Source organism: Tiliqua scincoides, chromosome 5 (genome assembly GCF_035046505.1).
Source record: "Tiliqua scincoides isolate rTilSci1 chromosome 5, rTilSci1.hap2, whole genome shotgun sequence".
In the NCBI taxonomy this organism is placed as follows: Eukaryota; Metazoa; Chordata; class Lepidosauria; order Squamata; family Scincidae; genus Tiliqua; species Tiliqua scincoides.
Genome location: NC_089825.1, coordinates 94,498,094 through 94,514,046, shown reverse-complemented (window position 1 = coordinate 94,514,046; position 15,953 = coordinate 94,498,094). Strand labels below are relative to the sequence as shown.

At 47.4% G+C, this 15,953-nt stretch overlaps 1 protein-coding gene across 1 annotated transcript; it reads left to right on the top strand.

The window, feature by feature from the left end:
- Positions 1 to 655: 655 nt before the first annotated feature.
- On the top strand, positions 656 to 14,601 carry LOC136652374 (olfactory receptor 10A7-like). Its single transcript, XM_066629311.1, has 5 exons — positions 656 to 753; positions 1,524 to 1,838; positions 2,846 to 2,957; positions 10,498 to 10,804; positions 13,949 to 14,601. Exons 1-5 carry the CDS (start codon positions 656 to 658, stop codon positions 14,599 to 14,601), a joined length of 1,485 nt encoding a protein of 494 aa, XP_066485408.1.
- The last annotated feature ends 1,352 nt before the right edge of the window (positions 14,602 to 15,953 follow it).

Sequence of the window (15,953 nt, the reverse complement as noted above, 5' to 3'; positions counted from 1 at the left end):
GCACTTTCCTGACGCATTATATTCGAAGCAGGTTCGTGGGTTCTGAACCCACTGAGCACCGCTAGGTGCCTTGCTGGGTTCAGCCTTATTCCTGGCGATATGATGCCCACTATCGGAGCGGTCACCCCATGCCGGCCTGGATGGCAGGACTAGCCGCGTCCACAATTCCCATTGTGGGACGCGCCAGTCCAGCGCAGGATCGTGTGATGCGTGTATGTGAAAATGGTGGTCATATGCCACCCAAGCACTACCCGTGTAGTCCCCGAAAGCCCTGTGTACTATGTCCAAGTATTTGAACAGAGCCTGGGCATGATTGGGATACATCTGGAGTAAGACCGAGGCATAGATGACATATCCATTTAGCCAATTGGCCCAGTTCTTGTCTATTTTACGCCTCCAAATGGACTCCTAATCCCTAACTGGTTCCCCTACCTTTGGCACGGGCTCAGGCTCCATCTGTAAAAGGCTGAATACATCCACATACTCACCTCGCCAGATTTTCTCTTTAACAGACAGAGCCAAATGCCCCCCCGAGAGGAAGAGCAATGTCCCCATAAGACACCTGGGGGTGCTCACCTGCATCAAAGCAGCCCCCCATCTGCATCCCAGGGGCAGCCAAAGGACCCATCAATTGGCCCATAGGGGCAAGCCCGGCATGCCCTGCGCACCAGGCACCCAGGCTGAAGGTGAGGGGGCGCTGACCCCAGCAGCAGCTGCTGGGGCCTGCGCCCCTCCACCCAGCGCCCCTTGTTGGTAAGGACCCCACGGGTAATAAGGGTTAGCAGTCCCCCACTGAAACCAAGGAAACCATTGTGAAGCAAGGGCCGCTGAAGGGAAAGCAAAGCCCTCCCTTTCATCCCAGACAGTGCTGACATTGTTGCCCACATCCTGCACTGCCTCATCTGAAGGACCTACAGCCAGCTGCCCACCACTGGGAACAGCCTGCGAGGCACCCGTAATCTCTACCTCTGGCATCTGGGCAACCAGGGCGGGAGGCTCTGAGCCGCTTGCCCCACCTGGCTCCTGCACACGCCTCCTGGAAGATAAAATCTCACTCAGTCTGGCACCACGCCCTTTCCGAGTTGATCTACGCAGCGGGGTAACCACACCCAAGACCCCACCACCATCACCCTTCCCCGCCCTCCTCAGGGCCTTTTCCTTTTCCTGAGCATCAAAATGGGCAAGCACAGCTCGAAGCTCATCAAACTCATCCTCCCCTTCAGATGAGGAGGTGGGAGGGGAAGGAGGAGGGGTGCAGGTCACTTGGGGGCTTTCCCCCCTGCTTTTGACTCTTCTTCCCCATGGTGTGAAACCCGGTGAAAATGCCCCCCCCCCGTGTGCTAATATTTACAGTAGGATACAGTGCTAGCCAGCACAAAGGGAAGGAGGTGCAATCCTGGGCTCCCCAAGCCCTCAGAAGCCGGCAGGCGCCACAGGCAAGCCCCACAGGCGAAGAGCTGGCCCCCCTCTGAAGCGACTCCTCAGCTGCCCGGTCGCTCGCTGCGCTGGCGCCTCCCTCGCAGGTCCACCGCCCACTGCTCTCCGCTGCCACGCTGCGCCAAGCACCTCCAAGCCCACACAGCCGCTCGCTGGGGGGGCGCAAGAACGCTGCCCTCTGCTGCCCCTCTGCTGCTCCTCGCCCTCGGCACCAACAGCCCAGCTCACGGGAGGAGGAGAGAGGCAGGCTCAGGCACTCCCACTGAGGACGTGACCGTCCTCATTGCCGCTCGGGAATGCACTGAGCCTGGATGGAGCGTGCGCTCCGCACCAGAGCTCTGGTCCCGCCTCCCCAGCCGCGAGAACCAATCGCGGCTCAAACCTCAGCCTCAGTGCATGAGGCGGGGAGGGGGCAATTGGCTGCTAGCGCCTGATTGGCGCTAACAGCTGTTATCTATGAATTTCATCATGCATGGGGTGGGGGCTCAGAGAGCAGATCCCCTGCGGATACCGAGGCCCCATCTGTAATAGTACTCCTAGCTTCTATGTTCTTCCCAAGATGCTGTGCAACAGAATTGGAGCTGAGATATGAAAAGGACATGAAGCTAGGTAGGAAAGAACTGTGAGGCTGCAGAGAATGAGTTTATCAGCTACATAGTGGGGAAGTGAAGGCAGGCAAAGTTACTCACCATTTCTACTCTGTTGGTGGGGGTGCATGCTATGGAGAAGACACACGTTGACTCTGTGTTTGGCTTTTTTAGATGCAGTTCATTGTATCAAATGTCCAGAAGATCAATATCCAAACAAGAACCAACATCAGTGTATCCCCAAGACCATCATCTTCCTTAGTTACACAGATCCCTTGGGAATTCTTTTTGGTTTCTGTGACTTTTTCCTTGTCTGTGATCACAGGTTTGGTGATACTCATCTTTCTAAAGAACTGGGATACCCCCATTGTCAAAGCCAACAACCAGAGTCTCATTTGTGTTCTTCTTGGCTCCATCCTGCTTTGCTACCTTTCTTCCCTGCTCTTCATTGGCAAACCTGGCAAAGTGTCCTGCCTTCTTCGACAATCTGTTTTTGGCATTCTTTTCTCTCTAGCTATTCCTTCTGTGCTGTCCAAAACCATCACAGTGGTCTTGGCCTTTATAACCACACAGCCAGGAAGCAACATGAGGAAATGGCTGGGGAAAAAAATGGCCAACTCCATTGTTCTTTCCTGCTCTCTCATTCAAGTGGGGAATTGCATTGTGTGGCTATCAACCTCTCCTCCATTTCCAGACACTGACATGCGGTCCCATTCTAGGCAAATCATTGTGGAACGTAATGAAGAGTTGAAATTTTACTGTGTACTGGGCTATGTTGGTATTCTGGCCATCACCAGCTTCTCTGTGGCTTTCTTTGCTAGAAAACCACCTGACACTTTCAATGAAGCCAAACTGATCACCATCAGCATGTTGGTCTTTTGCAGTGTGTGGATCTCCTTCATTCCTGCTTACCTCCGCACCAAGGGGAAATATGTAATGGCAGTGGAGGTCTTTGCCATCTTGGCCTCCAACACTGGCCTCCTGGCCTGCATTTTTCTCCCCAAATGCTACATTATTGTTCTAAGAGCAGATCTCAACTCCAAGAATCTGATAACAGAGAGAAGTAATTATATACGATTGTAATTGTATATAGATGTTTTGCATGTTTTTCCCTATTTGCATTTATACAGTTTTCATAGTTGAAGCACAAAGCAGCATTTTTTTTCACTTAATCTGGGCTCATTTGAAATGTGCATGGTGGGGTGTAGAAATCATGTCAGAAGCAACAGTTACATCTCATATTCAGCTACTCATGGATAAAATTAATAATATAATACAGACATGGAGCACAGAAGTTTAATGTTGAAGCAATGAGAGATACATCAGAGGCAGGATGATCAGGCAACTTCAGGGTCAATAAAGGTACCCACAATTCTTCCTCCGAAACGGGAAGTTTCTTCCTGAAGTGGAAGCAAAGTCTCGCTAAAGGCTATGTTGTGATTGTTGGAGGCAGATATTCCTCCGTGAATGACGGATATCAAAAAGTTGCTCTGTGCATCGTTGCAAGACACGTCACACACATTGAGGAATGACTATAACAGTGGAACGCAACATAAAATACTGTAGATACTCACCTATAGGGTGAGAAATTTCTGCCAATAAATCAAGCTTCTATCATCTCCTCGCCTTATCTGTGAGGTCACTCAGTCAGGGCAGTTCAGGCAAGTCGAGCAGCACCGAGAGAAGCCAGAGGACAATGCAGAGATCATTAGAGGGCTATTTGTCTCTGCAGCAACACCTCTAGAGCAAGCACCTCTTCCTCAAGCCAAGACTTGCAGCTGAGGTCTCTTGCCCTCTCCTCACTTCCAGTTTCAAGCAGGCTAACAAACAAGAAAGTGAACTGAGCGCTCTTTTTCTCCAGAACTGGAGGAGCTTGTTTTTCCTTCACATCTGGGTGCAAACACGAGGCGGGAAGGAGGGCTGTGGGTTGCCGGTGGGGAGAGGAATTAAGAGGCAAACTTTCCTACAGCTCCCCTTGAAGTGCCCGAATGAATTTATAAGCCTCACTTTTCAACCTTGGTGCATGGGGTGCTCTGATTGTCTGGGAAATTTGGGGGTATGGGGTGGTAGAGGGCCTTCTGATGCAGGGCAGGCTGTCTCAAGAGGGGCATTTCTCTTACTGCACACTGCAGTCTCTCCCCTCCTTCCAGTGTGGTTTTGTGCCTATATTTCCCATGCCAGGGGTGGGAAGGGGCTGCCCCCACAAGAAGGAAGCAGGCATGACTGTTGGGGCTTCTTTGTGCTCTCTTTTTCCTTCTGCTGCTGCACTCACCTCTCCTTCCATTCTTTGGAGCAGCAGGGATGAGGGAGGCTTTTGTTCTGGAAACATCCAAGCTATTTGGGACCAAGGGGGAAAGAGGGGAGCATGCAGATCTTTGGAGGTCTGATGATGCCTCCCGGCACTTAAATGTATTGGTTTTTGCTGAAGGAAGAAAGGAAAAAAACAAAAACCAAACTCTCTTTCACTCCCTCCTGGCTGCTGTGTACATGAATTATCTAACGAAGCTACATTTTATGCGTAGGTGCAGACTTATTGATCAATCTGCTTGATATTATCACTAGAGAAGTCTGGCTTAGTCTACAGTCCTATCCAACATACCTGCGAGTGAGCCTTATTGATTATAGTGAGACTTACATCTGAGTAGACATGGATAGGATTGGGCTCTTAAGCAGCCAGTTGGAAGCCCAGCCCGAAGGAAAACTGAAATTCCTTTAAAGGGGGAGCAGGTGGGGGTAGCCTTGATGTGTGCACACTTCATTCTGAAGATACTGTAGCATCTCCATATGGGCTCGGGTGCACTTGTGTGTGATTATGGGAGCTAGATCTTATGGTATTATTCATAATTTCCAAAAAGATTTCCACAATTCCAGCCACTAGTGTTGTCAGCACCACAGCCCGGGAGGGTCATCCAGTGTGGCTTGCCCCCACCCCCAGTGATGCCACTGTCAGGCTTTGCAAGATGGCAGGCCTGGGCAAAGAACACTCCCATGCACAATAGCAGCAGCAGGTCAGCACTTTCCTTTTAATCGAAGCAGAACATTTCAGGAAGGAATCTGGAATATAAGGTAGTTTTCCTTGCATTTCCATAAATCAAAGGGCTTCAGGCTATTTTTTCCCCTTAAATGAAAGCTAAACCCCGAGGGAAGGGACTTGGTGAAACCCTAGAGCGGTACCTGGAATGGGAGGCTCTCCTATGGCAATGGCTCTGTTATTCAGGGAGATATTTTAATTTCTCCCACTGGGTCTCTCCTGCCACCCATATGTAAGACAAAGCCTTGAAACCCAAGCCATAAGAGGAATGGATCAATCCCCTCTGCGCAGTCACAACCTTGCCTTCTCACTGTCAAGAACAACACTGAGGAAGAATGGGAAGGTAAGTCATCTTATTAGATGAGCTTCTGAGAAGTGACTGATCAAACAGGTGTTTTATTTCTGGCTGCCATGTCAAAAACATTGTAAAAGATAAACAGTCAGAATGATAAATGGAGGAAAAACAAGCAGATATAGAAACAGAATCCAGGTTATTAATTCACAAGGCAATGTCAATGAGATGACAGAGACCTAAATCGCTGTTGAAAATCTGAAGTTATTTCCTACTATTAATGCCAAGATCAATTTCCGTTAAGAGGTTCTTTGTGTCTGAGGATGAGAAAAGGAGAAAGAAAATGGGGACAAAAGAAAGTGTCGAAGCAATGAGACCAAGCAGATTTGAATGAGAGAGAGAAAATTCTTCAGCCCTCCCAAATTTAAAGAAGCAGTTTTAGGGTCCAAGCCTATCCAACTTTCCAGGGCTGATGTGGCCTCAAAGCAACCCTGAGGTAAGGGAATGAATGTGCCCTTACCATGAGGAGGCCTCAATGACAGCTCCCCTCACCGAAGGATGCACCTAATGCCCCACAGGCCCAGCTGCATCAGTGCTGGAAAGTTGGATAGGATTGGACCCTTAATTTGTTTCATTTGTGTTTGCTCTCTATATGCCTGTAATACAGTGGTTCCCAAACTGTGAGCTGGGGCTCCCGAGGGAGCCAAAGATACCAGCCCAAGGAGCAGCTGCATCCTCTTGAAAAACCTATCACCATATACAATGAAAAGGATTGTATTGGGGAACCACAGCCAATGGCCCAGTAGGAAAAGGGAGCTGCCAGTTGAAAAAGTTTGAAAACGACTGTTGTAATCGATGAAGCCAAAGTCCAGGATGGGCATCACAAATGTTTTGCCTATTAAAGCCTTATATAAAGTTCTCATATTTCATAGAGCTGGCCCACAATGTCACCTAGTCCAAATCCCTTACTGTAGCAGGAAATCCTTCTAGAGCAGTGGTTCTCAAACTTTTAGCACTGGGACCCACTTTTTAGAATAAGAATCTGTCATGACCCACCGGAAGTCATGATGTCATGATGTCAAGCAGAAACTTTTTTCACAATCCTAGGCTGCAATCCTACCCACACTTAACCAGGAGTAAGTCCCATTTACTATATTGTTAAAAGCATATACAGAGTAGCCTATTAAAAGTACAGAGCTGTAACATTTCCCCAGATGCAGTCACATACCATGGTAGCAACGTCTAATATATTAAAAATAAAATACACATTGAAATGAATGGGAACCCAACCGAGGTTCCCATTCATGAGGCCCCACCTGAAATTGGTTCATGACCTATCTAGTGGGTCTCGACACACAGTTTGAGAACCACTGTTCTAGAGCAACTACAGCAAGTGCTTTTCCAGCTTGTGCGTGAAGATCTCCACTGAGGGAAATCACTGGGGCCTCAGTCCAGTATAAAAACTATAGCTGTTGATCATAACATTGTAAAGTCTCCCTAAAGCGAGCTAAGAAACTTGCAAGATTTATTTCACTAATATAATAGATCTTCCTTTAGTAAGAAGACTTGGGTCTTCTTACTAAAGAAGGCCGGTCAGCCTAACATCCATACCGGGTAAGATGGTGGAATGCCTCATCAAAGATAGGATCTCAAAACACATAGAAGAACAGGCCTTGCTGAGGGAGAGTCAGCATGGCTTCTGTAAGGGTAAGTCTTGCCTCACAAACCTTATAGAATTCTTTGAAAAGGTCAACAGGCATGTGGATGCAGGAGAACCCGTGGACATTATATATCTGGACTTTCAGAAGGCGTTTGACACGGTCCCTCACCAAAGGCTACTGAAAAAACTCCACAGTCAGGGAATTAGAGGACAGGTCCTCTCGTGGATTGAGAACTGGTTGGAGGCCAGGAAGCAGAGAGTGGGTGTCAATGGGCAATTTTCACAATGGAGAGAGGTGAAAAGCGGTGTGCCCCAAGGATCTGTCCTGGGACCGGTGCTTTTCGACCTCTTCATAAATGACCTGGAGACAGGGTTGAGCAGTGAAGTGGCTAAGTTTGCAGACGACACCAAACTTTTCCGAGTGGTAAAGACCAGAAGTGATTGTGTGGAGCTCCAGAAGGATCTCTCCAGACTGGCAGAATGGGCAGCAAAATGGCAGATGCGCTTCAATGTCAGTAAGTGTAAAGTCATGCACATTGGGGCAAAAAATCAAAACTTCACATATAGGCTGATGGGTTCTGAGCTGTCTGTGACAGATCAGGAGAGAGATCTTGGGGTGGTGGTGGACAGGTCGATGAAAGTGTCGACCCAATGTGCGGTGGCAGTGAAGAAGGCCAATTCTATGCTTGGGATCATTAGGAAGGGTATTGAGAACAAAACGGTTAGTATTATAATGCCGTTGTACAAATCGATGGTAAGGCCACACCTGGAGTATTGTGTCCAGTTCTGGTCGCCGCATCTCAAAAAAGACATAGTGGAAATGGAAAAGGTGCAAAAGAGAGCGACTAAGATGATTACGGGGCTGGGGCACCTTCCTTATGAGGAAAGGCTACGGCGTTTGGGCCTCTTCAGCCTAGAAAAGAGACGCTTGAGGGGGGACATGATTGAGACATACAAAATTATGCAGGGGATGGACAGAGTGGATTGGGAGATGCTCTTTACACTCTCACATAATACCAGAACCAGGGGACATCCACTAAAATTGAGTGTTGGGCGGGTTAGGACAGACAAAAGAAAATATTTCTTTACTCAGCGCGTGGTCGGTCTGTGGAACTCCTTGCCACAGGATGTGGTGCTGGCGTCTAGCCTAGACGCCTTTAAAAGGGGATTGGACGAGTTTCTGGAGGAAAAATCCATTATGGGGTACAAGCCATGATGTGTATGCGCAACCTCCTGATTTTAGGAATGGGTTAAGTCAGAATGCCAGATGTAGGGGAGAGCACCAGGATGAGGTCTCTTGTTATCTGGTGTGCTCCCTGGGGCATTTGGTGGGCCGCTGTGAGATACAGGAAGCTGGACTAGATGGGCCTATGGCCTGATCCAGTGGGGCTGTTCTTATGTTCTTATGTTCTTATGTCAATGAAAGAGTAACATTTTTCCCTGTCTGTTTCTTCACTTCAGGTTTCTTTCCTCCACTGGATTCACAAAGCAGACAAACCAGTCATTTTGAACTGGGAGATGGGGGGAATAGAAGGATGGTATATCTGCAACCCAATGCTTTGCATATTTACTAAAAAAAAAAAGTTCCAATATGTTTTTTTTCCAATGATGCTGACTCCCAGGAAAGTGTGTTTAGGACTGCAGCTGTATGTTCTCAAATGGTAGACCACTTTTCCAAGAGAGATCAAAGTGGTTTACAAAAGATATGGACAAGAACAATAACCATGAACACATATTAAAATAAAACTTATGAACACTCAAACAGTAGACGTAAAACAAAACAATGGGTGTTAAAACATCTATGAAGTCAAGAAGACATTGCCAAATAGAAATGTTTTTTGTTTCTTCCTAAATACGGAAATTGTGGAAGCTGTACAAGTCTCCCTGGGAAGTGAGTTCCACAACAACAGAGCTACCATTGAAAAGGACCCATCTCTTGTGCCTATCAACCAGATCTCTCTCAATGATGGAGGAGAGAGTCAGGCCTCTGGCACAGATCTCAGGGGCTAGGCAGGCTGACATGGGAGAATGAGGTCCTTCAGATCATTTGGTCCCAAATGGTTGAGGACTTCAAAGGCCAAGAGGTTTTGAACTGAAAAGCAAATTGGTAACTGGGATAGATAGTGCAAAATAGTGGTGTTATGTGTTCCCCGCTGGGAGTTGTCTTTGGGAAGGTTACTTCAATGGCAATAGCTCTCTCAAAGACAAGAATCCAGAAATCGTTCTCCTTCCCCTTTCTTCCTGCTTGGAGAAAACACAGATCAGGCAGCACACCTTAAACTGGCCATTTTGCATGCAGACTGATCAAAACAGTGAACAATCCAGTTTCCTTCCTGATTTTTGGGGGAATAAACATTGGATGGTTTTTTAATCATTTCAGACCAAACTTCAGCCAGCTCCTTCATCTTTAGAATTACTGCAATTACTTTGAAAGCATGTTTAAGCAGTGCATGTAGGGGAGCAGTTTGGATAACTGTCTCCTCTGATACAAGTAGGGAGATTTAGAAGAAAAGCAGGGGAATATACACAGTGGTGAACCTCCCCTCAAGGCACCCTGGAGCAAAGTGCCATGAAGTCAACCCTCCCATGTGAAGCCACCACCCTATGTGAAGCTGCTCCCCCACTCACCCGGATCGCCATGGAGCCTCGCACAACTCCAGGAGTGACGGGAGAAGCCAAACACATCAGGAGCCTCATTAGGGCTTCCCAAGTGGTCCTGGAGAAACATGAGCTCTGTGCCTGGGGCTTTTGCCCCATTCTTCCTATAGGAGGTCTGCTGCTGAATGTGCAGCAGACCTTCCATAAGAGGTCTCCCATAAGAGGGCATCTTATGTGCTATAAGAATCCATGTAATTAAACACATGGAACCAGTCAGATGGGATAATGTATTGTCCAAACTGGCTCAACAGTAATGTATGGTTAACTGATGGAGTAAAGATATTCCAAACCATAATGAACCGGTCAAGCATATCATCATAATACTCTTGCCTCGTTGAATAATATAATGGTGTTCTGGGTGGGCAGAACTCTGCTGTAGCATCAATTAAAGGAGGCAGTAGAATTTATTCCCCAAATGGATTTCCAACATACGGGTATGTCTGTACAGCAGCTGCCTTGGTTGACATGGTATTGCTCAAATAGAAGCATAAATGTGCTGCAGATGGGTGACAAATCTCTTTGTGCAGCAGTCGCAGAACATCAGGCTACACACACTTTGCATCTGCTCTCACATATGGTGTGTGCCTAATGGGATGTGTTCAAAAGTAGCAAATCCTGGCTAATCTCCATGGAACTTAAATTAGTCTAAACTAAATTGTCTTATTGATTTCAGTGGTACTTTGTCAGGACTGATTTTCTTTTGATACAATTATTATTCCACTTTATGTTGTGTGTGTGTGTGTGTGTGTGTCTGTGTGTGTGTGTCTGTGTGTGTGTGTGTGTGTGAAACAAATAGAGGTTCTGTTTCATACAATCCTTTTATTTCGTACAGGAAATACAAAACAGAACAAGTCCAGCTAACATCACAAACTTCATCCTTCTTGGATTCAGTGACCACCCAGAACTGCAGGCTCTTCTCTTCCTGGCCTTCCTATCCATCTACCTCATTACCATGGCTGGGAATCTCCTCATCCTTGTGCTAGTTGTGGCCGACCTGCATCTCCACACCCCCATGTACTTCTTCCTGGGGAATCTGTCCTGCTTGGAGATCTGCTACACATCAACCATCTTGCCCAGGATGCTGTTCAGTTTTCTGACTGGGAATAGAACCATTTCTGTCAGTGGTTGTGTTGTCCAATATTACCGTATTTTTCGCTCTATAAGACGCACTTTTTCCCCCCCAAAAAGTGGGGGAAAAAGTGTGTGCGTCTTATGGAGCGAATACTGAAAAAAAAAAAAAACTCCGCCCCTGGCCCCGCCCCCTCTGCTCGGCTCCGCTTCCCAGGAAAGCGTGGGTGGGGTGGCAGTCTTGCTGAGCAAGCCTGCGTGTCTACTCAGAAGTAAGTCTTAGAGTCACTGGGGCTCACTCCCAGGAAAGCGTGGGTGGGATGGCAGGCAGGGGTGCTCATTATGTCGATCCTCGAGCTACCAGTCCATCTCCAGGCGAAATGAGTCAATCACGGGCTTCTCTCCTGTCCACGCATCCCTAGGAGTGAGCCCCTGGCAGGCTTGTGAGCCCAGGGAGCGAGCCTAGGGAGTGAGTCCAGGGAGCCCAGGGACTGAGACGGGCTCCTCCCTGGGAGAGGAGGCGCTGGCAGGCTTTTCTCCCGTCCACTCATCCCTGGGAGTGAGCCCCATTGGCTCTACTGGGGCTGACTTACCTTTCCCCTGCTTTTGCACTGGTATGTATGGAGATCTGCTGGCCCCCCTCCACTTCCATCTGTTGGTTCTGTGTGCAAGGGGTTTTGCAATGGTCTTGCTGTGATGTCTATACAGAGATCTTACCTGCCCCACGCTTTTCCCCTGCTTTTGCACTGGTATGTATGGAGATCTGCACACCCCCCCCCCTTCCATCTGTTGGTTCTGTGTGCAAGGGGTTTTGCAATGGTCTTGCTGTGATGTCTATACAGAGATCTTGCCTGCCCCACACTTTCCCCCTGCTTTTGCACTGGTATGTATGGAGATCTGCACACCCCCCCTTCCATCTGTTGGTTCTGTGTGCAAGGGGTTTTGCAATGGTCTTGCTGTGATGCCTATACAGAGATCTTACCTGCCCCACACTTTTCCCCTGCTTTTGCACTGCTATGTATGGAGATCTGCTGGCCCCCCTCCACTTCCATCTGTTGGTTCTGTGTGCAAGGGGTTTTGCAATGGTCTTGCTGTGATGCCTATACAGAGATCTTACCTGCCCCACACTTTTCCCCTGCTTTTGCACTGCTATGTATGGAGATCTGCTGGCCCCCCTCCACTTCCATCTGTTGGTTCTGTGTGCAAGGGGTTTTGCAATGGCCTTGCTGTGATGCCTATACAGAGATCTTACCTGCCCCACACTTTTCCCCTGCTTTTGCACTGCTATGTATGGAGATCTGCTGGCCCCCCTCCACTTCCATCTGTTGGTTCTGTGTGCAAGGGGTTTTGCAATGGTCTTGCTGTGATGTCTATACAGAGATCTTACCTGCCCCACACTTTTCCCCTGCTTTTGCACTGCTATGTATGGAGATCTGCACCCCCCCCCCACTTCCATCTGTTGGTTCTGTGTGCAAGGGGTTTTGCAATGGCCTTGCTGTGATGCCTATACAGAGATCTTACCTGCCCCACACTTTTCCCCTGCTTTTGCACTGCTATGTATGGAGATCTGCTGGCCCCCCCCCCCCCACTTCCATCTGTTGGTTCTGTGTGCAAGGGGTTTTGCAATGGTCTTGCTGTGATGCCTATACAGAGATCTTACCTGCCCCACGCTTTTCCCCTGCTTTTGCACTGGTATGTATGGAGATCTGCACCCCCCCCCCTCACTTCCATCTGTTGGTTCTGTGTGCAAGGGGTTTTGCAATGGTCTTGCTGTGATGCCTATACAGAGATCTTGCCTGCCCCACACTTTTCCCCTGCTTTTGCACTGCTATGTATGGAGATCTGCTGGCCCCCCCCCCACTTCCATCTGTTGGTTCTGTGTGCAAGGGGTTTTGCAATGGTCTTGCTGTGATGTCTATACAGAGATCTTACCTGCCCCACGCTTTTCCCCTGCTTTTGCACTGGTATGTATGGAGATCTGCACACCCCCCCCCCTTCCATCTGTTGGTTCTGTGTGCAAGGGGTTCTGCACTGGTCTTGCTGTGATGCTTATACAGAGATCTTACCTGCCCCACGCTTTTCCCCTGCTTTTGCACTGCTGTGTATGGAGATCTGCACACCCCCCCCCACTTCCTTCTGTTGGTTCTGTGTGCAAGGGGTTCTGCACTGGTCTTGCTGTGATGCCTATACAGAGATCTTACCTGCCCCACACTTTTCCCCTGCTTTTGCACTGGCGTGTATGGAGATCTGCACCCCCCCCCTTCCATCTGTTGGTTCTGTGTGCAAGGGGTTTTGCACTGGTCTTGCTGTGATGCCTATACAAAGATCTTACCTCCCCCACACCTTTCCCCTGTTTTTGCACTGGTCTGTATAGAGATCTGCTCCCCCCCCCTTATATTGGAATCCAGGAAGATCTGGTGAGGAGGTAGATGTGGTGTCAGCAGTGGCCCCTTTAAGGGTAAGGCCTGGGCATCCAGCAGAGAGTGCTGCACAGCTGCAGCCACTGGAAGGCAATAGGGCCCTCAGGGATATAAGGAGTACCAGAGGCAGAAAGAGTTTGTGGGTTTTGAAGGAGTGCAGGTTGGAGGTAGGGGAGGAGACTGACTGGGTTTATTGAATTTGGAATCTGACTGTGGATTGTGACTGGACTTGGATACCCTGATGGATTTAACTGACCTACCTGGAACCTGACCTTGGACTGTAATTTGGCTTATTGGCTCTGGACTCTGATTTGGTAACTCTGAATGATGGGACTGATTTACTTGGCATCTGTGGACTGGAACTGGACTCATTTTTGCTTGCTGCACTGGTGAATTGCACAAGGGGGACTGATCAGCCTTAAGCGGGCACGAGGCCCAGTGGATTGGAATTTGGCAGAACATCATTGTAGCAGAAAGATAATGTGATCCCCTATTTGTGTGCACCTACTTTTGTGAGCTTCATAAATTCTGACTCTAGCGATGATGAGTTCTTGGGGTTTCCAGAAAACTAGAGTGCTCAAACCTTTAAGTCTCTCCATTTGTTAATGACAGTGATAATGGTTCTTAATGCCACTGTTGACTGCTGTTCACTTTACATGGTTCAAATGTTATTCTGTTATAGTTTATTAAATATTTTATTACACTATTTGGTTCAGAATATTTTTTTCCTTGTTTTTCTCCTCTAAAAACTAGGTGCGTCTTATGGTCAGGTGCGTCTTATGGAGCGAAAAATACGGTATTTCTTTGGTTCCCTTGCATCGACAGAGTGCTACCTCCTGGCTGTGATGTCATACAATCGCTATTTAGCCATATGCAAACCACTGCGCTACACATCTCTCATGAACGGCAAGGTCTCTTTTTGGCTAATTATTGGCTCATGGATGAGAGGTCTGCTAACTAACACAATAATAACATCTTTTGTTTTGCAGCTGTCATTCTGTGGCCCCAATGAAATCGAGCATTTCTTTTGTGATCTCGGTCCAGTGCTTAAGCTTTCTTGTAGCAGCACACACTTGGTGGAACTTGTAACTTTCATCTTGGCCTCCATGGATACCACATTCCCTTTTTTACTTACCCTGATCTCATATGTGTGTATTATCATAAATATTCTTCGAATCCAGTCCAAAGCCATGAGGCAGAAGGCCTTTTCCACCTGCTCCTCCCATCTCATTGTAGTGACTCTTTTCTTTGGGTCTCTGATCATTGTCTACGTAGTTCCCAAAAACCAAACTCTGAAGGAGCTTCAGGAAACCTTTTCTCTGTTTTATACTGTCTTAACCCCCATGGTCAATCCTCTTATATACAGTCTGAGAAACAGAGAGGTGAAAGAAGCCCTCTGTAGGATTGCCAGAAAAGCTCTCCATGTAGCCCTATTTCCTTACGTTTAGAATCCCTTTACTACTTTGAGGGTTTGTTTAATTCAGGGGTCTCCAAACTTTTTGGTACAAGGGCCACAATGTATATTTGACACATTTTCACCAACCGAAAACAAAATCGGTTTTATAAATGAATGAATTTATTTTAAACGTATAAATAAGTTTTACTTGGATTTTTTTTTTTAATCAGCATGATATGATTCAGAACAAAAGAGAAATGTGACAATTACAAAGAAAAAATGCCGTGCTTAAACTGAGAAATGATATATAATGAGTAAAAATGTCATAGCAAAAAAAAAAAATAGCAATTAAAAATATTTTAAGTTGCTGAAGGACGGATAAAATCTGTGGAGGGCCAAATGTCACTCCCGGGCCATAGTTGGGAGACCCCTGGTTTAATTCATAAGGAAAATCAGGAGCAACCTCAATGTACAACATTTTTGTCTTGTTTAATGTGTACTTTTAATCATCCTAATACTGTCACATGCTACAGGCAAGATTGAAGCAAAGCAGTCACAAACAGCTTTGAGTTAAGAAACCAGTATGATGTAGGGCAGTGATTCCCAATCTTTTCCACCCTGTGACCCACCTCATCTGACTGATGATTCTGATGATGCCAGGGGAGGCCTCTTCTGGGTCACACCAGGCTGGCGACCCACTCTACAGACTTCTGTGTACCCCAGAATGGCTTGCAGAAGCCTCTGGAGTCTACTTCCGGTTTTCAGAGGTAAACCATAAGTTGCCTTCTGAAACCCAGACATAGCTTTTGGGAGCTTCTGCAGACTTTTGTCAGGTCTGCAGAGGCCTGTAGAATGGGTTGCCAATCTGACATGACCCAAAAGAGGCTTCTGGCCCCCCACCCCCCCCATGCTTCCAGAATGGCTCTAATTTGGAGTCAAACGGAGGCAAAGTCAATGTGAGGGCCAGATCACAACCCACCTAATATGTGTTTGTGACCCACCACTGGGTGGTCAATAGCAGTCAATAGTGTAATCTGGATACACCCATGAGAAATCAGGAAAAGTTAGGCACTGGAGTGAAAATCTTATAGCGCAACAGCATACACACCTCTTAAAAATATTCTTAATGCAGATTTGAGGGTTTTATTTGCTCTCCAGTGTGTACAGCTGGAGGAGGGCATTGGTTCACTTTGGAAGACATAAAATAGAGAGGTGAAAAATCAGTTCGGGGAACTCCAAGTATCCATCCATTTCTCTTGTGTAGGGTTGGGGCTAACACATCCCTGATTGAGTGCAAACAAGGAAAATTAAACTTGCATACCATCTCACATCACTTCAAGCACCATGCCTTTTGATAAAATTGGGTCACAGAATTAGCTGCACAGACAGCGCAATACATGTGCA